The sequence below is a fragment of the Micromesistius poutassou genome, assembly GCF_964030765.1.
Source record: "Micromesistius poutassou genome assembly, chromosome: 17".
Taxonomy (NCBI): Eukaryota; Metazoa; Chordata; class Actinopteri; order Gadiformes; family Gadidae; genus Micromesistius; species Micromesistius poutassou.
Window position 1 is genome coordinate 9000845 of NC_140287.1, and position 25883 is coordinate 9026727.

Below are 25883 nucleotides of genomic sequence, written 5' to 3' on the forward strand. Positions count from 1 at the left end.
TAGCACCTCAGGAGGCGTCAGACCGAACGTAACCCGCGGCCAGCCGACAGATGACGGCTGGCCCCGCCGCGACAGGACCTGAATATTCAGAGGAGGATTCACACCAGGAGGAGCGTCCGGGCAGCAGCAGCAGGATCCATGGGCTCCTGTTGTGAATATGACAACATTGCTGATGCAACGTTGAGTTAAAGTGTACGGTTTTAAGTTTTACTATGAGATGTTCTGATGAGAAGGTAGGCTACTTGGCAGACTATGTGAAGCTTCAAGGGAACACCAGGCAATGTACAGTAAATGAGAGTCAATCAATCATTTGATTGAACCGTCTTGGTAATTTTCTGATGCAGATTTTTGCGATTTCGGTAATTTCCTCTTGCATATTGATGAAAGCACTGCTGTCCATGCCGTCATAGGCACCAACTATGTACACGCTAAGTTCATATTCAGTCAGACCGCTTTTCATTTAAACTAAAATATTTATTAGCCAGGGAAACAAATTTCCTATCTGGTGCTGTGACTATGTACAGGGAAACTCTCCGCCCAGTAAATAAACCACCACAGAGAGAACACCGACAGCAACATAATATTCACCTAGACTTGTTTTTTTCTAAAGCCATTAAATCACAGTTCTGAAGGGCTACGTGGGTCACATTATGTAACCACGGCCCCCCAAGGAAAAACGAACAACAAACCTAATCTGTGGAAAGAAACCATGGGAAGGAACACAGTAAGAGGGATCTCTGCTCCATGGGGAGGAGGGATCCCATCCCTTCAGAGTTAAGGAGTACAATAGGTCCCATAATGGTAAGGTTAAGGTAAGGGTTAGGCTTAGGGTTAGGGTGAGGGTAAGCTTGTAAACACAATGCAAGAGAGTGAGTAACTTAGCTGGGCTATTGCTGGTTAGGAACCAGACGAATCGGTACGCACATGTTATATTTGTTGTGGCAAATGCGTCTTGTCCCCCTCCCATTCAAACAGATTTCCAGCACTGGCCAATCACAACAGTCAATCTAATATAATTAAGGCGGGTTTAACACAATGACTGTACAGAGGAGCGACCCAGGGGAGCGCTGTTGAGGCCTTTTCATATACAAGCCAAGATGGCTGCCACTGATGTGTCACACGTTCTGTTGCTCTGATTGGTTGTAGGTCTATCCAAATGCTCCAGAGGCATTCGGCAAATGACCTGAGAGGTTCCAGACTAATCTGCATTTGCGATTTGGTCTGGCGATGTCAGGCTATCTTATGCGCAGGGCCATCGGTCATTAAATTGTGTCGAATCAACTTCATGATTGTTAAGCCGTCAGCTGATTTCTGTTGATTACAAGCAGCCTCACTCAGCCATGACAGCTAGCATTAAGCGCAGAGACATGGTCCATATTGGGAGGGCTGTGTACCATGTAATAGTATTAATCAATTAGTATTATTCATCAAAGTCATGAGCACTGACACATCCCTCCAGGGGCCGCCTGAACCATCGTCTAACCCTATCTCAGAGGCAAAACATTTGGCTGCTTTATTAAAATTACGTCTATTTAAAAAAGCTGGAGAGATTTGGGAGGATTAGCACAGCTGCCAGCTGCCAAAGTCGCCTCAGTTCCACTGGAAGTGCTCTAAAATGGAGGTCATGTCAAATCCATTAATTATATCTCCCCAAATAATATTGTATAGAGCTTGTACATTGTGACGTCACCTTGCAATGACGTATGACGAATATAGGAGCATAAGATGGAATAGTAGTAGTATTAGTGTTTTTTATCATTGTTTGTCATAGATCGTGAAATGATTTGTCATTATGGGGTGAGGTTGCTAAGCCTAGGATAGGGAATATGTCCCACGCCTGGACCTCATGAAGGGAAGAAGTTAAATGGGAGTCAAGGGAGCTCGATTTAAAGAGTTCTGATTTCGATCAGAATCACAGTTAAATGTTCCTGGGAGGGTTTTTCTAATTAAAAGATGGAGCAAAAAGCAGCGGGAGACACTTCATGTGTTTGAGCTCTGTGTCTTCTGTACGTACACAGTTGTACCCAGGACATTTTTTTTTTTTTTTACAAATTAGATGTTTCTTGATGTGGAAAATTACATTTCATTAGTCAAACCCTGCCAGAAACATTTTATGGAGATTCAGATTGAAATTGAACCTTTTTCATTCTACCTCCATTGACTCCCATGAAAATGTATCCATTGCTAAGGTCAACATGACGCATGAGGTGGGGGTGACAGAAAGCCAAGCTATTCAAAGCCTTAGAATATTGCCTCTGGCTTGCTTCAGTGTAGAATTACAACCACAAACATTAATCCTAGAACAATCATACGAAAAAATAGGACTATAGTGGCTAATTGTTTATCCAATTGATTTCAACGTGAGGTAGAGAGAGAGAGAGAGAGAGAGAGAGAGAGAGAGAGAGAGAGAGAGAGAAGAGTAATCATACAGCAATATATTCTTACCTTCATGGCAATGCATCATCAACACTGGACAGTAGGTGGTTTGAAATGTGAGGCGCAGTGTGTAGTGGTGGGGGACGTGACTACCACACACTCAACAGGCCTGCGAGCCCTCGCTCACTGTCAGAGAGGGAGGGCAGGGAGCACTGCTCAGGGTGGTCGGCTATCTGCTGCAGCCAGCAGCTCAACGGCCGCTTCTCTTCATGGAGACCTGGGGCTGTTTCTAAAGCTGGGGTAGTGGATGGACTCAGGGTCTTTACACAGCTCCTTTCAGCCCACATGGATATATTGTATTTCTCTCGCTCTCTCGCTCTCCATCTGGTTTTATCACTTGTTCTCTCTCTCTCTGTGTCTCGTCCCTTGTATTTTTTCTGCCAGAAAAACAATATAACTGTATAAGCCGCCTGAGTATAAAAAGAAAAACATTTCTTTATTTTTGCGAGTAAGACAGTTCTGACACCAATTCCGGGCACTGTTTCTTCCCGTTTGATTTCCGGTGAAATCCCAGGATGTGCCAAGTAGCTGCCGTATTGAAAGCCGATCGTGCTTTGACTCTGCCCTGTCTTGAGCCTCATTAAGCAGAATAACCAGGGAGACACCAAACAACCCACTGTTCAACCCCGCTTCCACTCTACCCCATGACAGTGCGCTGTTACCATCTCACGCACTACTCCTCTTATTTCTAAAAGGCTGGGTTTCTGTAGCACGCCACAGTCATCGCAGTCATCCTTTATGGGACGTGTCAGCTTGTTGTGCGTGATGTATTCACGCAGAAGATGCAGTTCAGCAGTTTGTCGGTAGAACAGTGAGTTGGTTGATGGGTCTGCACAGTGAACAACACACATTTCAACAAGCTCATTTGATCTGGAGACACGGCGCTACAGAATGAGTCCATACTAATGATAGGTTGGGTTTAATGGCTTAAAATGTCTTGAAATAAGCCAGCGAGCAGAACAATATATACAACGGTAAAGCAGGAAAATAAATGTGCTGCTTTAAATGTGATTAATGTGTTCAAATCTAGTATTTTAATTTGAAGTGGTTACTATATGAAGCGATTATAGTCCTTCTTAATCTATACATTGTTCTGCTGGGATTCAATTTAGTTTTCTATTTCATTTATTCATTGCAAATTAGCGGCTGTGGTATTGGTTTCCGAAACTGTACGTCCATGTTTATTGTAAATTGGATTAATCTACATGTTTGGCTGATTTGGACAAATCTTCACTGAATGATTCAAGGGAAATAATGGCACAGGCATGTGTTTGTGGATTGTGTTGTCTGTATAACTCAACGTATGGAACCCATAAGCATGGGTTTCCTGGTGGAAGGCAGCGGCGTTAAAGTTCCATAATCGCTTCAATCAAACCGGATCCAAGGGGGTTGTCTGTGTCCAAGTCGGAGTCAGTCACCCAGTTCAGAGGGCCTACTTCCAAATGCTCAGTGGATGTCTCCCACCGACTCCTCTTCCTTCATCATATCCTCCTCGGCGTGTTTCCCGTAGCTGCCGTGCTTTGACCCCCATCCCTCTAACAGCCTGCCCTGCCTGTTACAGAAGATTGGGCTTCTGTCTGAGAGCTTCTGCCGCCACCGCACCGCTGTGACACATGTCCCCACTTTATTGTCATCTAGCTTCTCTCCAGGCTTCTCTTCTTATTACCCGGCCGTTCCTCTCCTCTCCTCCTCAAAAGGTCCTGCTGCCCAGGGCTACATTTTCCCTTTCCCTTCAAAATTAAATTGGCATTCAACACCCTCCTTACATTCTTTGCTAATTCTCCTCTCTAACGCCACAGGACACTCAATGTCAAACCGCCCCAGAGAGAGAGAGAGAGAGAGAGAGAGAGAGAGAGAGAGAGACTGTAGCTTTTCCAATGTGCATTCTTATCTTGTAAGAACGGCTATTGTACCATGTGGTTTACTGCCACAGCGCTACAAGAGATAGGTGAGACATCAAAGTCAGAGTTCTTCTGCAAGGAGGTGGGCGAAGAAGTTACAACCAGACCCCTCGCCCCAGCAAGGGGAAAACAAAACAAGTGACAACACTAGGAGCTGTTGGTGCCATTATCCACCAGTGAAATCGTTGTTGTGTTTATCTTTCATTACCACTGCGCCAAAGCCAGTTTGCTAATTGTACCACCTTGTGACTGAATGTGCAGTGGAAGTCAGTGGAAGAGCAACACAAGGGGCGCTTCCCACCATGACATCCATGATCCGGATTCACCAGCCCATATTAAGGCCCATATCCGTACGCCTGAACCAATAGCTGCACCGTACATACATGTTACCTAGCCCGTGTATTTCCCTGGTCCAGGGGAATGACAGTTGACAGCAATGGCGTCATCCTTCCCCACAGTACAGGGGGGTGGAAGGAGGTGGAAATGCGTGTTTAACTATCGGCTTGAATCATCATCATGCATTTCATGCACATGTCGGGTGTCATAGTGGCACGGGTCAATAGGTCACACTGAGACCCCCATGGTGCGGCGGTGCAGGTGGTTTGGGGCGTGGCTCTCGGCACCCACATCACAAGACAGGTGGGTTAGTGGCAGGTGTTCTCAATTACCAATTACTGTCCACTCCATTAGCTGCCCCTGAAGGAGAGTTTGGCGTTGGAGAGACCAGAAACACGGGGGCGTTGGACCGGGGGAAGCTGCTGGAAAACACAGTATAAGAATTCCGTTTTGGACAGACTTTGTCTGTGCTAATAAAGTGAGTGCCTTGGGCTGCCAACTAAGAGTCTTCTACTTTACAACCTTGTTTTCTTGGGATGAAGGCAGTAGTCTTCAGACACTACAGAGGCAGGAAGCAAGAGGTTGGAGTTCTCAATGACGGCTGGCCAAAAGCACAAACCTTGAGAATGCACACAGGGGGGCTTTTGTCCATACCTGTAGGGGTGCTGTGTGGGTTTACCATCTTCAAGGATTTGCACATGTCTGCCGGGCCAAGGTGTTTTCAGCGGGCTCGCGTCCAGAGCCTCATTTGCAGACGTAAGCCTTGGGTCTTCCTGTGTGTGCATACAAAGAATACAGGGCTAAATGTCCTCAACAGCCTTGCTTTTACCTTTTGTAGTTGTTAATCCCCTATCCCTTTATGTGTCGGGTAATGGCGCCGTGTTGAGTAGACTGCATTCTCTCCCTATAATTGTTGCTTTGGTCTTTAAATCTCACACTATGATTTTTGCAGCTGGTGCAAGCATGGTAATGATTTCCCCCTTCACCCACGGCTTCTGATTCTGAGATGTTTAAGGTTGTTGTTGTTATATAACTTACAAGTTACAACCAGACCCCTTGCCCCAGCAAGGAGGAAACAAAACAAGTGACAACACTAGGAGCTGTTGGTGCCATTATCCACCAGTGAAATCGTTGTTGTGTTTATCTTTCATTACCACTGCGCCAAAGCCAGTTTGTAATTGTACCACCTTGTGACTGAATGTGCAGTGGAAGTTATCAGCTACTTACTTCTGGCTCACTTTAATCACTTACAGTTTGAAAAGGATAATAAATGAACTGCCCAGCTGTGATCTCATTCTAATTACATGTACTGCCAATAATTGCAGGAACACGCAGCGCCTGCGCCTTAGCACGCTAGTATACACAGCCTGCCAGGATGAGTGACTTCTCTAAGAAATTACACTCACACTCTTGCAGTTAGGCGTATAATAACGTTGAGATTCAGTTCTTCAGCTCTGGCATTAACTAGTCGATTTATCATGATGGGACTCAGCAGGGAGTGAGTACATTTTCAGACCCAGAAACCAAAAAGAGAAACTGATATCTGAGATGCCATTAAGGGAAGTATCCTAAGGGCAAACACCATCAGCGATTAATTTAGATCGGTAGTTTACCATAAAATGTAATGCTTGCTTTATGTGGGAACCGTCATCCAGTCTGCAGTGCTTGTAAAATGTTAACTGAGCGGCATATAAACAACCCCAGTGATGTTGCCTTAATTGAGATTACAGTCGACTGAATGCACAAATAAACCTGCATAAATAAACAGGGGGTTGGAAAGGGGGACACTGTAAGTATGGCAACTAAAAGCTCAGAAATAATAGTGTGGTGTTCTTGGCAGACTGCTAGAAGACAAAGCTAGATGTACCCGTCCCAACTGACATCCGCTCCAATTACAGAAAGTTTACTGTGGCATTACCACCAACTTTTGAGGCCATTTTCCAGAGTAGTTCTACTCTGCATTGGCCTCTTCTACCCTCAATAACTAATATCCTTCAAAGAACTTGCATTCGTTCTGCAATGCTCCTTTGGCCATCATTAGGAGGAAATGAACTTGGTGCCAATTAACACAGTGCCCATGAAACAAAGAGTGATGCTGTGTGTGTACGTGTGTGTATGTGTGTTATCTTGTGCAGACATCGTGTTTTTCGCCTTCGCAATTGAAACAAGCAGAGCTGGGTGTCAGACGGTGTAGGGCTGTGTGTGTGTGTGTGTGTGTGTTTGTGTGTGAGTATGTGTGAGCATGTGTGTTTAGATTGTGCCCTCTGTCCAGCAGCACTCAACTGGTACTAGGAGAAACAGTGTCGTGTTCCCTCCTCATCTTCCTCTAATTAGTTTCCTGAAAATCTGTTCATTACGCTGAGAGAAGGAATACTTAACTTATGGATATCTCACAGTGGCCTAGATCCACAGGGTATACCGTTGTCTGGCTGATAAATGATCTTCATCTGCCTGCAGTAATTAAGGTGACATTTAACATGTCAGATTGCCCCTATGCTAATACTGTGTTATACGATACATGAGGCATATTGGTCTGCTTGACAAAGCCCTCACACGCATACATACATACATACATACATACATAAATGTATTTATTCATACATATATACATACATTTATTCATACATACATACACACATACATACATTCTTTCATTCATACATACATACATACATACATTCATACATAAACAATTTAATACATACATACATACATACATACATTTATTCATACATACATTCATTCTTATATACATATATATGTACATGCGTACATACATTCATAAATACATACATACATACATACATACATACATACATCATTTTATTTATTCATACATACATACATTCATAAATACATACATACATATATTAATTAATTCATACATACATACAAACATACACACATACATACATACATACATACATATAAAACACATACACACATACATACAAACATGCATACATACATACATACATACATACATACATACATACATACATACATACGCACACACACACACACACACACACACACACAGATAGATAGATCTGTGTTTCAGCTCCATGGCTTCACATGCGTCACTATTATCATGTTTGAGTTTCATAATCAAATATCTGCCGTCACTTGTCACATGTCGATGTAATTCATCTACCTTCAATCTACTGTTATTAAATCAGGGTATTGTCCAGGGTTTTATCCCAGTGGCTCTCTGTATCGGGCCAGCCTTGATGTCAGACCATACCGGGCTTATTGCAGAGCTGCTGGAGGCTTCTGTTTGCCTGTGGCTGGGTGTCACATTCACACACTGGAGTAAATTAGCTGTCACCAACGCTTGGCTTGAAAGCTGCTGTTATGCCACAGGAATTATTTAGTCTTCGGCCTCCTCGCTGCAGTTTTTCCTCCTTTTCTTTTATTCCCACGTAGCACCGTAGCCTGTTAGCATTTATAGATCAAACAGCCCCAACGCGTTGCCTAGGGGCCAATTTAAATCGGCTTGATCTCTGGATTTTCTTATGGAGAAGAGAAGAAGTGTCAAAAAAAGTATATAAATAAATATATATATATGTATACATATGTATGTGTATGTGAAAAAAATCTATATGACAGTGTGAGACATGTTATTACTGCAGGGACCACTGATCTGCTTTATGCTGTCAGAGCCAGAATGTGCTGAGCCTAAGACCTTGGATGTGCCATTTCTGCTCATTTTTCTTTCCAAGGCAAATTACTTCTCATTAGTCACAAGTAAACAAGCTACAAACATGACAAACACAAATACCACTGTTGATTTGTGAAATAATGTAATGATTGTTTTGGTTCCCTACAATAAACAAACAAGTAAGTTAAATTAATTTTGACAATGGGTCACCTCGGTCTGTTGTTTATCGCACAGGCTAAACGTTAAGAATATTCATATTTAAGCCATACAACAAAGTTTAACCAGAAGATTGTATTGTGTTTTAATGAGTCTGGGATCCACTAATTAGACAGGAGACGTTAATCACACTCAATTAATTAGTGAACATCATTTGGAGAACTTCACTTCGCCGTCTAGACTTGAATTTTTTACAACAAATAGATGGAAATCCCTCGTCATAGTGCATAAAGTGATGCAGCAGTGATCCCTGGTGGTGTTTCAAAGTAGCAAAGACAGACATATCGTATAATGTATTTATTACAATAGCAGAACGCGCAGAGCAACATTGTAAAACATGATTGATGACATTCAGAAGGACTCCAGTGACAGGACCAAATACTAGATGTGTCTCATTATTTACAGGACATTTCAAACTATTGCATTTGCTTCACAGGATAGAATACACCATTTGCTACTGCAATGCTACTAAGGAACTGACAGTGAAGAGAGGTGCACGTAAGATAAGAAAGAAATACTGCAACACACAAAACCATAAATAGCTCAATAAGTATACCAATAAAAAAAACGTCATTTGAATAATAAACAATGTAGTGTTTCAAACAATAAATATCAGCGTAAGCACTGAAGTGAGTACTTTTACATGTAGCCTATATTGATGAAAATTATTTACATGCTGAAGAGGCAACGACAGTTAATACCACATTAGGTGTATCGCCACTGTTCAGTTTATAGTGGCTTTACTTCTGGTCTTAAAGAGGCTGGCTCTCACAGTGTAACCACCATCCTGAATCAAATACCAGCAGAGAACATTATCATTTCCATTTTAATGTTGCAATTCTGTTACACTGATCCTAATACTGCTTTACAGTAGCTCCTTTGTGGCCATCTTCTACTAACATTCTTCCTCCTTTACCCTAAATGTTAAGGTTGGCTGTGTATGTGTGAATATGAATGAATCGGCAGTAGGTTGTTGCTTTATTGAAATGCTGATTGTCTTGTACTTGCGCTAGGAAGTAGCTTGTTGATTCCTTAATAAAGGGAATTGTTTTGTCCAATCCGATCGCTGGCTCCTTCAAAGTGACCTTCAACATAACATGCCTAATCCTAATCCCTGCAACCTTACACGGTAGACACCACTGTTTGTGTGTGTGTGCTAGTGTGTGTGTCCGATGTGTGTGTGTGTGTGTGTGTTTGTGTGTGTCCATCGTGTGTGTGAGTGTGTGTCCAGTCTATGTTTGTGTCTGTGTGTGTGTGTGTGTGTGTCCATCGTGTGTGTGTGTGTCCAGCATGTTTATGTGTAGGCGTGTGTGTGTATGTGCTTCAATGTGACAAGAAAAGCGCTAAATAAATGCAGTTTATACTCACACTTCTCCTCACCCCCCCATAGCGATTCATTCATTAGTCATATAAAGTAACCAATATCAATATCTAAGAGGAGCGTGAACAGACCACTTACACAAAAGAAAACCTGGCATGCACATACAAACCACGACATCCGACGTCACGCCCGGGAGGCGGCAGTACGGCCGATCCATAAAGTCAGGTGACTCCATTGATCCGGGGCCACGGAGCGTCTCCAGCCTCCACCCTTCTGCCCGCACGCTCTCCATCCAATCCGACCCGCAGACCCCCGTTGCCTGGCAACAGGTGGATGCTTGGCGTCCGATACGCAGCAGAGGGAAACATTCAGAGGCTGGCGGGCTGGGGTTCCCCTTCAGGGCCTGCAGGTCTGAGGCTCTGGTGACGGTCTCTCAATAGGAGGGGTGGCGGCCCGGCGAGGCTAGGAGGAGGAGTCCTCCTCCACGCGGTGCAGGGCGTGTCTCCGGAGCAGCGTCTGCAGCGTCTGCACCTCCCGCTCCGTGTCCCTCAGCCTCCTGCGTAACGTCTCGTTGGTCTCCTGCAGCTTCTGGTTCTCCTAGAGACGAGCGCAGCAGGACGGGACAGTCAAGGTGTTTACCTTTTGGTATGCATGTACTTTACATCAGTGGGCCCCAACCTTTGACCTTAGGTGGGCCCCAACCTTTGACCTTAGGTGAGCCACAACCTTTGAACCTTAGGTTGAACCATAATCTTTGACCTTAGGTGAGCCACAACCTTTGACCTTAGGTTGAACCATAACCTTTGACCTTAGGTGAGCCACAACCTTTGACCTAAGGTTGAACCATAACATTTGACCTTAGGTGAACCACTTCGTTGTCATCTATAGTCTAGACCTTTCGCAGACTTCCTCATATGCAAGGGTTACGTTTATAAATACCAATGCAGGGGCTGAGCTGAGTGCCTCGCTCCTAACTATTACTATTACTGCAGGAACAGCAAGTCAGCAATGCTGCCGATGTGTCCGGTGTTTATTTGGTAACCACAAAACATCAATGGATGTTGATGGAATGCACAACGCAAAACATTTTTTTTAAATAACAACCCATAATAAAATTTTACTGAAAAATATTAATAATTTTCAATGATCTCTATATATATATATATATATATATATATATATATATATATATATATATATATATATATATATATATATATATATATAGTTTATATTATTGTAAATATGTCCATTTCAGGAGTCAAATCTTACATACCCCCCGCAGTACCCTCATGTACCACCTGTGGTTCCCCGTACCACAGGTGGAAAAACACTGCTGTAGATGCCAGACGTTATAGAATTTCAATATAATCATATTGTAGGATGTTCAGTTCCAGTTCTTTAGTTTGTGTGGCGCAGTTCCCTGTTTCAGAAATTCATGTCTCTAGTTTTTTCTGCATTGATACTACATAGCCTATGTGATACAATGGAAAAATATATATTGTATTGGCGGAAGTTGAGTTCCGGTTCCAGCACCAGTTCCAGTTAATCCGCTGGTCTGCCATAGTTCCATGTTCCTGTCTGCCACCACACATCACCAAAAGCAGAACATCTTTGTTCCAGAAAGCACACAAACCACGCTGCAAACCACACACCGATTTCCTTTCCTATATAACATACACAAAACACTTCACTCACCTAAACGTACATTCAGCAGACTCTTTTATCCAAAGCGACTTACAACGGTTCACACAGAGACCGACGATGGCGTCAACCATGCAAAACGACAGCCAGCTCGTCGTGAGCAGTTAGGGTTAGGTGTGTTGCTCAGGGACACCTCGACACTCAGCTAGGCAGAGCCGGGGATTGAACTAGCAACCTTCCGGTTGGTTACAAGTCAACATGGTAGATAGCTCCTGAGCTAAGCCAACATAAGCTACCTACACCTCTATTCACATGCATAACACATACGTCCACACACACACACACACACACACACACACACACACACACACACACACACACACACACACACACACACACACACACACACACACACACACACACACACACACACACACACACACACACACACACACAGAGTAGTAGGACAGCTGGGTCTTGCTCCTCACCGTCTCCAGCTCCTCCACGCCCAGCTTGCGGTCCTCCTGCTCCGGGGACCGCTGCATGGTGGACGCCCGGTTCTCCCACTTGGCGTAGGAGCGCTTCTTACGCTGCGGCACGGGGCTGGGGCAGGGGGGGATGGCGGGCGGGGTGGGCAACAGGAAGTACGGCTGCTGGCGGCTGCCGTCAGCTGGGGGGGAGGCGGGCGTGGTGGCGCCAGCGGTGGCGGCGGCGGTGGCGGTGGTGTTGATGGAGGAGAGGGAGGCCCACTCTGTTTGAGTGCCACTGTGGACCCTCTGGTGCCTCAGTATCAGCGGGGGCAGCTGCACAGGGGACCTTGGGCTCCACTCCCGGGACTCGTCTGGCGGGTACGGGAAGGGGCCGTCCTCCGAGCCTGGAGTGAGACGCACAGGGTGAACGGCGTGCACTTTGAATGGGGACTCTAGCTTTAACAAGGGGAGTTCGCTGTTAAAGGTACAAATGGTGTACGTGTCATATTTAATGCATCGTTCAAAATATTGAATTCTCTTTCGATTTATTTGCATTCATTTATTTTATAATTGGAGGATTTTTAGTTTTTAACTACTTTTCTGCCACCAGATGGCACTAACCACTAACTTGTATGTACTAATACGTCTGATGGTGACACAAGTCTAGCTCTCCAACATTGCACACTTGAATCAGATTCTTTATTTTGTGAGTTTTTGTTTGTGTATCTGTTGTATGCTTCACAACCACGGCAACGGCACTCCACCTACCTTCCGGGACCCCTGCTGTGACAGGGGTCAGGCTGGGGGTCGGGCTGTCGCTTGCACACGCCCCTTTTGCGTTCTTCTTGCACTCGAAAGCCACCTGGTCCTTGCACAGCTTGTGGCAGTTCATCCCACAGTCTGTGCAGCCAAAGGAATGCAAACAAGTAAGAGCAAGCACAGAAGCCCTAGGTTCAGCAGCATGCATCACTTGTTAACTGAAAGTTAATAGTGCACATGGCAACACAAAAAACATTTTCCTTTGCATGTCTGCTGCCGTGTCAAGACAAACGTTTTGAGGGCAAAGAGGTGAGTGAAAGAAAAAACGATGTGGTCGGGTCTGCAGAGAGCAGCTAGGGTTTGCTAGAGAAGTATGCAAAAGAGAAACCACATGCTGCTCCCTGGCCTTAAGGTATCCCCCCCCTCCCTCTACCTGCGTCTTGGTTTCAACATGCGTTTGTGTGAACTCTCTGTCTGTCTGATCTGTGGCCAACTAGCAACTGATGACAGCAAACAGAACACGTATTCTAGTAGCTGGTTGTCTCGAGCAACATTGATGCAATAATGTGATAGTTACCTTTGCATCTGTAGCCTTGTTTAATGACGCCCCACAACTGTGAACACAACAGTCAGACAATACTGTAAGGGATGTTGTAATTCTTTAAGTTATCAAAAGTCAAATATAAACCACAAAAAATGATTATCTGTTTAATTAATTTAGATAGAGACAGAGAGAGAGAGAGAGAGAGAGAGAGAGAGAGAGAGAGAGAGAGAGAGAGAGACAGAGAAAGCGAGAGAGAGAGAGACAGAGAGAGAGAGAGAGGGCGACAGAGAGAGAGAGAGAGAGAGAGAGAGAGAGAAAAAAAAAGAGACATACAGAAAGACAGAGAGAGAGACAGAGAGAGAGGGAGAGAGAGAGAGAGAGACAGAGACAGAGAGAGAGAGACAGATAAAGAGACAGAGAGAGCATGAGAGCGTGTGCGAGAGAGAGAGCTTCCTCAGAGCTATTAATGATCTCACGACTCACGAATCCTGAGCAGTTGTCACAGAAGGTGGGCTTCATGTACGTGGTCTCCTGGAAGTTGTGGACGAAGCCCAGGCCCAGCTTAGAGCAGATGACACTGGCTCTCATGAAGTAGGCGGTGATCTCATCTCGGCTGATGAGGCCTTCCCTGGACAATCACAACATGTTAGCATTCACTATGAAGTCCACTATCGATAGCAGCTAATCCTGGCTAACAATCCTTGAGGTCAAATCAGAGGACATATTTTAGATCTATTATCTAGTTTTATTGAGGACAGAAAAGTGTACTCCATATAAAACAGGTACTTCAGTTCGGATTCATTGCACATCATTATTAAATAGCATTGCTCACATTCTTCCCCTCGTGCAATACCCTACTGATTGCGTTTCCACCAATCTGTCCCCCTTCATGTTGGATTTGCACTCCAGAGCAGCATGTCGCAGTGTAAAGCCTTCACCACGTTCAGCACACGTGCAGCACACTCCACTCAGAGCTTGCATGAGAGTGGTGGAGCTGCCGTCTATAGGTGCTGAGTATGCTAAGTCGGGGACCCTTTTTGATTTTTCTTTATTTCCTGTTGCTTCACTCCACGCTACAGATTTCACTTTGGTTTCCTCTAAGACAGACCTCCAGACAAGTGAACACACAGACACACAGACACAGACACACACACACACACACACACACACACACACACACACACACACAGACACAGACTGCCAGCGTGACCCGTCGGGCCCTATGTGGGGTAACAGCGCCACTTACTTCTCTTTGTCCATGACACAGAAGGAGAAGGGAAAACTGGCCGCGATTTTCTCAAAGTCCTCCTGGCAGATGAAGCCGTTCTGGTCGTGGTCGTAGTTCTTGAAAACGGACTGTGTGGAGAAACACACATATGGCGCGGGGGCCACTGTCATTCTACTCTGTGGACCGTCGGCGTAACAATGGCCCAAACACAGAGTACATGTGCGCTCTGTTCTTGACACGGCCGAACCCGAGGGCAGCACAATGGTTAGGTGAAATGATTGCGCTTATGCAACCGACATCACCGAGTAATTGTTGCAGAGGCTTCAGTGGGGGAAAAACTAGGCACTCACATCCACCATTCTCTGCACATGTTTGCTGATGGTCCGCGGGTCCGGTTTAGGGGCCACTCCTGGGGCCCAGTCCACTACCATTGGGGGTCTAGATGGTGTGACGGGCTGACGGACAAAACAACAAAAATCCATCAACCCCCAACCGACACAAAACCCATTCATCGCCCCAACCTTGAGCAGGTGAACAAACCGTTTGTTCTTTTCTGTTGTTAACAGAAAGAAATTTGGAATCATTATATTGTACTGAATCCAGCCTCACAAAGAAATACAACACAATACATCACAAAGTGATGTTTGGAGCAGAATAATCAGCCCTTGTTTTACTGCTGTTCAGCATATAGCAGGGGAAGAAGATGGAGTGTGTGCGGGGTGGCAGGTGATGTCTGGGACTCACGAGCGCCTTGCAGTTCTTGGGCTCTCTGGCGTAGGACAACTCGTAAATGTCATCCTCTGTGTAGTACAGGTCCAGGGACAGCTGGGGGGCCACAGAGGTTATGAAGTTACTAGGGGGGATGGGGGGCACTATTGAGGACTTTAGGGTACTGAAACATTGTTGCTGCTCGAGCCTTGCCTAAAGCACAACCCTTAAGAACAAACAAACTCTGTGTGTTTCAGAGTGTTGAAACTAAACACACATCCATTCTATCTATTCAACACTAAACGCACACATATTACCTCTATTATCGATTCCATACTACTTAATCCCTTTCCTCCAAAGCAATAATAGCAACGCGGCTAAAAGGCAGGTAGGAGTGAAACATCTCGCTCGCGTCGGGACACGCAGCGGGGAACCTTCTCGCCCGGAAACACCGAACACCAATCACCCTACCCGGCCTACCGTGAGCAGGTGCACCAGGTCCTTGTTGGCGTCCAGCCTGGGCGGGGTCTGCTGCAGCTGGATCAGCTCGTGGATGTGGCTGTAGAGTGCCTGCAGCTTCTGCACGTTCACCTTGTCGTCCTCCACGTAGTCCGACATGGCCTCGTTGACGGAGATCAGGTCCTTCAGGTGCACGCCCAGTATGGGGATCTTGAAACCTGCACACCTGCCGTAGGCCTGTCTATAGTTGTCATAGTTCCTACAGGACGACAGCAGGTCTGTCATCTCATTCAGGACCTAGTGACACCGACACCGTTGTTTGAGTGAGTTGGCTCATTGGTCATTCGTCATTTGATTTTTTCAGATGAAAAAAAGCTATTTTGGTCCATGTGTACTCTGAGGTAAATCCACACATTGATTGGAGGATGTTATGGTGATTGTGATCGGCAGTGTACCTTGGTGACCTCGCTGGGTACGTGTGCGCTTGTGTCCTTCAGCCTGGAGATGGAACTGTGACACAGGCCTCCCACCACCGCCATTAGTGTGTTGAAGTTGTGAATAAGATGGAGGCACTGGTAATTACACGTGGACAACACACACACACACACACACACACACACACACACACACACACACACACAACACAAACAAACTCTGACTAGGTAGTTGCATAATCAACCAACATGTCGTTACATAAGCCACTCAGAGTGCTGGCTGCTTTCTACTGAACTGCCCATCGCATTTAATAAATATATATCTATACAGTTTTTTTCATTTTTTTGGGGGGGTGGGGGGGAGAGCTTTTGAGTGTCTTTCCTGCTCTCTTATTGACGCTACGCTTAGAGCGCTAAAATCTTTTCAACAGCTCTGAGTGGGCTGTAGTGGGCAGAACCCAACCAGCACAGGCAAACTACTGCAGGGCATAAGCCAGATGAAAATAATGTGATGGCCGGCCATACTCATCAAACAAAGGGGTCATCGTCACCAGTATCCATATCTGTTACCATGGCATCTATAACCACTCAGCTTGGCTCATCTTATTCCAAACTACTAATGTGCATGTTTGAATGAACAAGGCTGGCTTTAACTCTCTCAAAGTGCATGCTAGGTACTCCTGCTATTATACGACTCTTAAAATAGCTAGTCACTTGGGGTGCCGGGGAATCATTACCAACCCTATAATCTGCCAAGCTCTTTTCACTACGCAGTTTGTGAGAGAGGGTCTTCAACGTGAAAGTGACATACGGTGTGTGGAAACCGGAGTGCACGTGTGGACTAACAGGTGCAGGACGTGAAGGCTCTCTTTCACACGCAGCGTGGCAGACAGGAAAAGAAACTACAATGAGGTTTGCTTGAAGGCAGCGTACCTTGGCCACGTGAATAAACTTGGTGAAAACCTCCGCTCTCAGCTGAGCTGTAGGCCTGCTCAGCACCATGAGCTGCACCCACTGGGAGATACCATTACACAGGGCAATGGAACGTTCCATGGCGGGGATGTCCTTCATGCAGCAGCTGCGGATGTAGCTCTGGTAGTCGACAAACTGGAACAAAATGAAAATAAAACGCTGGGTGTTTTACCAGCCGCCTGGAAACGCAATGCAGTGGTTTTTGTTGATCAGCCACAAACCCTTATCACTTCTGACTACCTCTTGACATATGGAGGAGGTGAATGTTGCTTTTCCTGTGGTTTGACAAACCTTTTCCTGTGGTCTTGAAATGAACTCCATTACAAAATAGCCTAGACTTAAACCACAACTTGGAGATCGGTATCAAACATCAGTGACATCAGTGACGCTCTACATCGCAACTATGTGAAAGTCAACAAAACCAGTAAACAAGACTATCTTTTGGTGTCTGGAACAAGGTACAGGGAATTTGTATGACATATGAATCACATTCTATTTATAGCATTTATAGTAAATACCTAATCACTTCCATAGAAAGTGCAAAGCCAAATATGTGGCAGTAAAAACGTGAGTATATACTCACAGATATCCTACAGAAGGACTTGAACTCCAGGAAGGTGAGGTGTTCAGCCAGCTCGATGGGCTCCAGGTGGTCGAAGAGAAGAGACACTTTCCTCTTCTTGCTGCAGTTTGCCTTAATCTTCTGGCTGGCCTTCAACGACCAGTCTCGCTCCCTTCACACACACACAGCGACTACTAATTAAGAATGGTCCTGCCAGGCCGCACTGACCACTAGGTTGAGTGGGAAAGAGCCCATGCTAGGTTAGGAAACGTTCACACTACTATTCTACTGAGATGCGTTCTTTGGAGCGTTCTTTTATCTTTGGAGCCCTTTTGTCCATCAACTGTGTGTGACTCTGTGTGTCTCTGTGTGTGTGTGTGTATGCCTCATCGTATCGTATTTTTCTGTATTCCTTTAAACAGCACTAGAGAAAGAAATTGAGCTTGTTCAAATTGGCATAAAAGGTACTCCATAGATCAAAGTTAGTTAAACCTTGCATAACCGTTTGGTTATGCAAGCCTTGCATAAGCCTGACATTTGTCAGTCGATAAATCTTTGTATCATATTTCTTTAGTTAGAGTTAATAAACATAAAAAAAAAAGTTATTTTAATTAAATATCTGTGCTCAACTACATGGCAGAACTCCAGTAGGTGGAACCGTCTTAGTTCTGTAGAACTCACATCCACTTGGTCTCCAGGAGCGGAGCCAAATGATCCTGTCCCAGGTCTCTGGTCAGCTCCTGGAACTGCTCCAGGCTGTCAGACAGGCTGCTGTGCAAGCGGAACATCATCCAGAACTCCTGGATCCAGAACCTAGACGGGACCAGTTCACAGAGTTAGACCGATAAACGACCAGGACCCTCTCTGAACACCATCAGCGACACATCTGGAGATTATCCACCATCAATCAAAGAGCACGGGCACCCACCTGATCAGGTAGCATATCCTCTGGCACTCGGCGGGCTGTTCGTTGTCCATCGCCGTTTTGAACGTAACCATGGAAGTTAAGGAAGAAATCACGGAGGAATCGCTGTGACACTTGTCCACCTTTCTCTTGGTTGTTTAGCCGTCTACTCGTTATTCAGCGTCGCTCAGCATTCAAACAAAAAGAGCCCAAACCCCGACCGGACATGACGTTCGCTCGTGAAGGTTATTCTGCATTTGCATGATACAGCCTCAATTTGGAGTAAACACACTGGATAGAGAACACTCAAGGCCTTATCCTATTTTCCACTCCATGTCATAAGCACTTCAAAACGACAAGACCGCTATGGCGACCGCCCGTTGATCGGTGCCTCGCAACCGTTTACTTTCCCTGCAAAACATGTGTTTAAAAATATCCTGACACCGTGGCTCTCGATTGGCAGGAATCAGCTTGAAGTGATGCGCACATGAGAGAAGAAAAAAGGACTAATTGCGTCATGAGAGCAGAAGTACTGCCTACGCCTTTCCTGGTTGCCAGTCTGCCATGCAGGCTGCTTACTGGCTCCCATAGTCTCTCTTCTTGATCAGCCTGTTCATCTTTCTGTCCCGGGCCACAGATTGAGGAGGGTTAGATAGAGCTAAACAGGTGGAAGTGCTGCCGCTGTGTTGTGGGCTAATGCAGGTTAAATACGGGCACTGCTCGGGCAGCCTTTAGAGGACCTTGATGAAGAGTGTGTGTGTTTGTATGGACGTTGATGAAGAGGACTTGGGTAAAGGTACAGGGACGGGTGATTCATTACTATGAGAACCTTCGAGGTGTACTCGCGAAGGCCGGTCAAATTATCTGAGAAGGCCTTCTGAAGCCACGGCTGAATCTAAGCAATCCTAGATTACAGGCCATGAATTTAAATTATTCAGTGTTTTTCCAGCTAAATCTAAAGTGAGTATTATCATTTTTCAATGGGTCATTTTAAATATTCCAAAATATAGAAATCTCTGAAGAACCATTCCCCTGGAACATTAGGAGACGTTTATTTGTGAGAACGGAGGTGAAAACCGAGTAGTACTAAACACATGCGCTGTAACAATTGACAGCTATGGCCACAATCTGACGCTGCCTATCAAGTTTTCACAGCGAAAGCCACCATGGCAGATTCGCTTGTAAACCCAAGTGTGAGTTTGATAGGCCGTTGCCACTGACAACCAGATGGAACTAGCACACGACCAGGGCAGATCCAGTCCCTGGATTTATTTCTGAACTGATGCATCCACGTCAAACCGCCAATCATGTCATATTGCCTACATCTGAAAATAATGGTGATTGTAAATTGGATGACATATGTTCACGGGTGATTTTGAAGGATATAGGGTTGTGAGTTTGTCCATGAGGTCGCTGGAGGACATGAGAAGACGGTGCATGGTCAGGGTAATGTTCAACAGGTGGCTGCTCCCACATACACCATCTGAGTCTGTAAAAAAAAGAGGCGAAAGATCAGCCAATCTGCTCCATGCTAAAGGGAGCAATGGCCATTAACCGATCACATACACATTGGTTAAATATTAACATCTCAGAAACATGCAGCATCTTTGCTATGAACATGACTTGTCTGTCCCTCATTGTCTGTAGAAGGATAAACATCTTGATTTGTTAAGTGAAGGGTTAGTTAGCCTTTACAGCCTCAGTGTTATAAATGATACTGTACTTTACTATGCTATAAATTACTCAAATTTGAGTGGATAAATTATATCATTAGACCTTTTTACGATATTAAAGTTAAATATTAACACATTGAACGATATAATCAATCATTAATTGATCCACATTGTTTACTAATGAATCTGTCTTTCTCTGTCATCTGACAGAGAATGTGTCCTCACTCTCCTGAAACGCATTATTATTTGAACTCCTTCATGTGTGAATGTGCTGTGGTGAATTAAGTGCTCCAACTTAAAGGTGAGGGTCCGGCTTAGTGCTAAGTGACCGTCGGTGCTCTCAGGAGGACATGCCTAAGTAAGTGCAGCCAAGCGCCGGGTGAGAAGACCCTTAATCGTCTAGACAGCGGGTCGTATCTTAATGCCACCAAGGACGTTACGGGTTTCCATGTTCCCATTTTTAAACCACATCACCTTGGAAATGGCACAGATGCCATGGCAACCTGCGGGGCTTTAATCTGTTGTTATCTACATGCAGCAGGTCGTAGCGGGAGCTGAGTAGCGCTGCCCTCGTATCCTGCATCGGGGCGTGGAGCTGTTTTTGTCACACTACCGACACGACCTCAAGCCAGTGAACGGCGCTGACATCACCTCTCCTGGTTTGTAAACACACACAAACAACCCAGTGGCAGATCGTGTTCAGTCCTGCTCTTTCCCACCGGATTCCGCTGAGCTGTATTCTATCTTACTTTGTTTTTGCTGAGACGGGTGAATTGCACTTCACAAACCCAAGCATGTGTTCATTTGTTCCTCCGAACAGTTGCTCTGAAGCACAATGACGCATTTAATCAGAACATGTCACGCAAAAATCCCTGTAAACGTGTTTGTGTGCACTGGTTTGGTTTCTGTTTGTTTGTGTGTCGCTGGGAACAAAAGCTTTACACAAAGGCTTGCGTCCTATAGAGGGAAAAAAAGTGAAAGACGCGCGAGGGCCCCACTTTACAGTGCCAGAACAACACGACTGGAATGGAGTTGCTCGATGATAATACGAGGAAGCCATTCATCACCAGGTAAACACTGAGCTTCGCTAGGTTAACAATTGCAACATTCTTTTTTTTCCACAACTTTCCTAACGCACACCTTCCCTCCCTGTGCCGTGGGGGTTAATTACCAAAGGAAATCCCACAGCCTTTAGTCACTGGCCGCGTTAGGAAAACCATCCGTCGCTATGCAAGGACATGTGATAGCAAAAACACCCGTGCAGGGTGTGCCCGGCATAACAGTGGTGTTATCTTAGGCCTTCATCAACTGTTCCAACCTTTCCAACCTGTGTATGAGGCTTTTCCGTGTTTTGACAAGGGAGCACTGGAATGGATGATCCCTTTGTTTTAAAACGCCACCCAAGTTAGACCATTATCTTTCTACTGGTGGACAGATTTATCATCCACCAGTAGGTGGATCATGCTATCTCCACATTCACAGATAAGAACTTGGATGAACAAACGACATCTGGTGAGAAACCTTCAAATATAGTACAATATAGTTCCAGTGAGAGAGAGCGAGAGAAAGAGTACGAGAGAGAGAGACGGAGAGGCGAGAGAGCAACAGAGAGATTGAAAGAGAAGGTTCAGAGAGAGAGAGACAGCGAGCAATATACGGTATACATAGAGAGAGAGAAAGAGAAAGAATACAAGAGAGATAAAGAGAGAAAGAGAGGCAAGAGAGCAACAGAGAGATTGAAAGAGAAAGAGCACAGAGAGAGAGAGAGAGAGAGAGAGAGAGAGAGAGAGAGAGGGGGGAGCAATAGAGATAGAAAGAGAGAGATAAGAGAGAGAGAGTGAGAGTTGGTGATGTCAATGGCTATTGATCACGAGTGGTAGAATGCTATGCATTTCAAAGCGGGCCAAGCATCTAAGCATGGCCGTTTGGGGAGGCTGACCTTTGGGCCCGCGCCCCGGCTTGAAGTAGCCAATGGGTAATCCTTCAAATGGCTCTTACGTCTATGTGCTCTCATGTTTGAAAAGGGGGCCAGGGGCCGATGAACCTCAGGGGGGTTCGCCTGTGATGTGGAGCCTGACTAGCGTGCTTGTGTTGCCTGCACTGTACACACTATTATGGTTTAGCCTCCAAACTGAGCATACGCCATAAGCATGCATATATATCTTCTAATTATTTGCATTATGATACACGTTAAGAAAAGATGTGTCAAAAGGAAAAAAACGAATGCTAGATATCGTCTAAGTGTGTCATTCTATGTGTTTGCGGTGTGGTTACGATGCCACAGCCATGTCGCGCACACACACGCTCGGAATACACAGCGAGGTTTCCACACAATGCCATTCTACCGACCGACAGATAAAACATAATTATGACATGTCACTCTATTTCCAGTCCATTGTGCCACCTCTCCATTTCTCCCGCTTCACTTTTGTAGCCTGGCAACGGCGATTTGAAAGCTTGCCTCTTGAAAGCCATAATCACCATAAGTCTGAGAGCACTTGAGTTATCTTAGTAAAAAAAAAAAAACACGATCTACACTTGAATGATCCACAGTAGCCTTCTGCCTACTTTACTTTTTAAATTAATTTAAATGTATGATATGGCTCATTTTGTCCTATGGAATCGATTTTAATCAATACAAAGGCGAATGAAGTGTACAATTCATCGCTGTTATTACCATAAGCAGTTAAACAACCAAAGAATAAACAGCACAATTGTACTTAGTACGGTTTATACTAACAATCACAAGACAAAACCCCAAAACCTTGCTTAAAAATGTAATATTTTCCACTTAATTGCAGGAAAGCGACTGCATATTCAAAAGGGGCAAACGCTTTTCTTCCAAGTGACCTTTACATAGTGGATATCTAAATGTTACTTCTTAAATACTTGAAAGTGAAGTAGCAATAAACACATGATGGAATGACCTTATTTCAACAGAATTATCGTCATCATCTTTTACATCCTCATTTTCAGTTTAAATGATGTTAAATGTCTATTAAAGCAGACCAATTAACTGAATCTCCCACATGTCATAACAATGTTAGGAAATGGGTTTGGTTCTATGGTTGGTTCTATGAATCCTTACTGTACCAACAGCGATATATTGTTTATCTTTCTTCTGACAGATGCTTTTATCCAAAGCAATTTGTCTTACATTAAGTCTTATTGTAAATCGCTTTGGATAAAAGCGTCTGCTAAATGCCCTAAATGTAAATGTAATGTTAAAGTGTATGTGTAAATAAAACATTTTACAGCCACACAGTCTCTCCACAAACCCACCCTTCTCACCTCCCGTTCCAAGCCATCCACCAGAACAAATAAAAACAGGCAGCGTGCCGTTGACGTACCAAAGGTCAGCAAGCAGGCCTGCAGGAGCTCCTCCCAGCTGGCCCCTTTGTTGAGGTGTCCCAGCGGGGGCGTGAGGCTCTTGCTCTGGGTCACCTGCTGGCCGGGGCTGGGCCGGTGGAACCGCTGAGCCAGGCCAGGAGGAGAGACCCGGGGCCTGGGGCCCGTACCCGCGGTCGACCGCCTTGGGGCACAGAGAGAAACCAGGAATCAGGCTCTAGAGAAGGTGTGTGTGTGTGTGTGTGTGTGTGTGTGTGTGTGTGTGTGTGTGTGTGTGTGTGTTGGTATCTGTCTGTCTGTCTCTGACTAAAACAGTGCATGTGTAAGAGAGAATGGAAATAGTTTATGACACTTTTCAGAATCAAAGACGTTTTAAATGTGTGTGTGTGTGTGTGTGTGTGTGTGTGTGTGTGTGTGTGTGTGTGTGTGTGTGTGTGTGTGTGTGTGTGTGTGTGTGTGTGTGTGTGTGTCTGTGTGTCTGCGTGCGCGTGCCCGCGTGCGTGTTCGGGTATGTTGGGAACAACTAAGAAACGTATAGTGGAAACAATAATGTACATTTGAAATTGGAAACAATAGTTTACATTTTGTATCTAAAACATAAATCTATTGTTTAAGCATCAATATTAACACATTGGAGTGGAGCTGTGCTATTCATTGTTCGCATTTCCTTCCTTTTAGCAGGGAAACATTTTTGTGCGGATATCCAGAGCTCCACTCTGAAGTGACCGGTAAGAACAACAATACAGTACACCGACTGAGATTATAAAGTGTCAAAAAGACAATGGATGAGCACGATAAACATACAAGTTTAGGTTTCAGAATGAGACAAACACATAAGGCTTTAACAAAAGATGTAAAACATAATTATGTCCTTTAAATTCACCATGAAGAGACGAGGAATGCCTGCTTTTCTATACACTGTCACAAACGCAATGGTTCATTAAAAAACGTTTATCACTCTTATTACTTTAAAATCTCCGTTTATACTCAAACATTTTCACACTCTCTCTAAACGATTATTATTTTTTGTTTTATTTTGTTTCAAAAAAGTCCGATAAAAAAAACTACTTACGGGTGTTCTTTCTCCTTTCCTTCGTTTGCTGGGATATTTCCATTGGCGCTGTTGTCTTTGGACTGGCCTCCCATCGCGAGGTACTGGGCGACGAGCGGCTGCACGAGGCTGTCCATCTGGCTCCTCTTCCGCGGGTGCATTTCATAGCTCGCGCGGCTGGACGTGCGACCGTGCCCCGGCGGTGAGCTCACCATTGTTCTGACTCGTCACTGAAGAAGAGGAGGAGGAGGACACACACACACACATGAAGGTGCACCGCTCCGTCTGAGTGGGCGGGAAGCGCACTTGAACAAGTTGGGTGGTGACGTACGCAGCTCGATGGCCATCATGTATTTCTGTGAAGTGGTGGCCGCTCATCTCTCACCGTCCATGTCTATTTCCGAGAGCAACCTACTTTGTTATACATGGCTTGTTGTGTGATCAACTTTAAAAAAAAAAGTCACTTTAGTGTTTGTGTCGGATGCATTTTCTTTGTATTGGCCTCCAGTAGTCTATGAATTCCACTTTATAGGCTAGTCCTACACTAAAAACAATTGTGTGGGCCTGTCTGAGCCTCTCAGAACAGGAAAGGGTGGTCCTTCCTCTACATCTGTCAATGGCTAGACGAGCATTACCTTCAACGTGGAACTATGACATGCTCTGTGTAGGATATAAGAATTAAATAAGTTTCAGGTATAGCCTGATTCCTGTTCGAGTTCTGCTTTGAGCCTTCAACCACCTTTCAACCACATAGTGGATATCAAAACATGGAATATGTGTACATCACATAGACCCAAGTTTACCCAGACAACATGTTTAGAGCCCATATCGATCAAAATGTATGTTCATTAGAGCATGAAGTAGCCCTTATTCTCCACAGCTTTATAAACCTACAGGCAACCCATTAAACAAACCCAAAACATTAATTTTGCAAAAACGAACCTACCTTAGAGTTTGTCATTATTGTAATTACACTAAATAGGCTTGTTGTGAAACAACACAACACAGTGTAGTGTACAGCCAGTTTTGATAAGCACTGGGTAGTGTTTTTTTGTGTGTGTGTGTGTGTGTGTGTGTGTGTGTGTGTGTGTGTGTGTGTGTGTGTGTGTGTGTGTGTGTGTGTGTGTGTGTGTGTGTGTGTGTGCGTGCGTGCGTGTGTGCGTGCGTGCGTGTGTACGCGCGTGTGTGACCAACATCCGCAAGAACTCCAGTGAGATCTGCCCCATACACTCCCTCTGATAAAGTACCACCCTCGT

The 25883-nt window shown here is 44.9% G+C and overlaps 1 protein-coding gene across 1 annotated transcript; it reads right to left on the reverse strand.

The window, feature by feature from the left end:
• Nucleotides 1-8911: 8911 nt before the first annotated feature.
• Nucleotides 8912-25079, reverse strand: LOC311362060 (RAS guanyl-releasing protein 1-like). The gene is made up of 18 exons (XM_084481865.1): nucleotides 25013-25079; nucleotides 24649-24857; nucleotides 23579-23760; nucleotides 19942-20044; nucleotides 18580-18642; nucleotides 18333-18464; nucleotides 17673-17823; nucleotides 17051-17224; nucleotides 16139-16255; nucleotides 15705-15980; nucleotides 15261-15341; nucleotides 14867-14971; nucleotides 14535-14644; nucleotides 13772-13916; nucleotides 13322-13358; nucleotides 12754-12885; nucleotides 12004-12389; nucleotides 8912-10468 (listed from the first exon to the last, which is right to left on the reverse strand). The coding sequence occupies exons 2-18, from the start codon at nucleotides 24840-24842 to the stop codon at nucleotides 10334-10336; spliced, it is 2523 nt and encodes an 840-aa protein (XP_084337991.1). The 5' UTR covers nucleotides 24843-24857; nucleotides 25013-25079; the 3' UTR covers nucleotides 8912-10333.
• Nucleotides 25080-25883: the final 804 nt, after the last annotated feature.

Bases quoted from the DNA above. Each gene is read 5' to 3' on its own strand.
- LOC311362060 (XM_084481865.1), bottom strand. From the start codon at position 24,842: ATGGTGAGCTCACCGCCGGGGCACGGTCGCACGTCCAGCCGCGCGAGC. The intron at 18,465-18,579 runs GTGGGTGCCCGT...GGTCCCGTCTAG, and splicing joins AGGATATGCTACCTGATCAG to GTTCTGGATCCAGGAGTTCT. The intron at 15,981-16,138 runs GTACACTGCCGA...CGGTGTCACTAG, and splicing joins TACCCAGCGAGGTCACCAAG to GTCCTGAATGAGATGACAGA.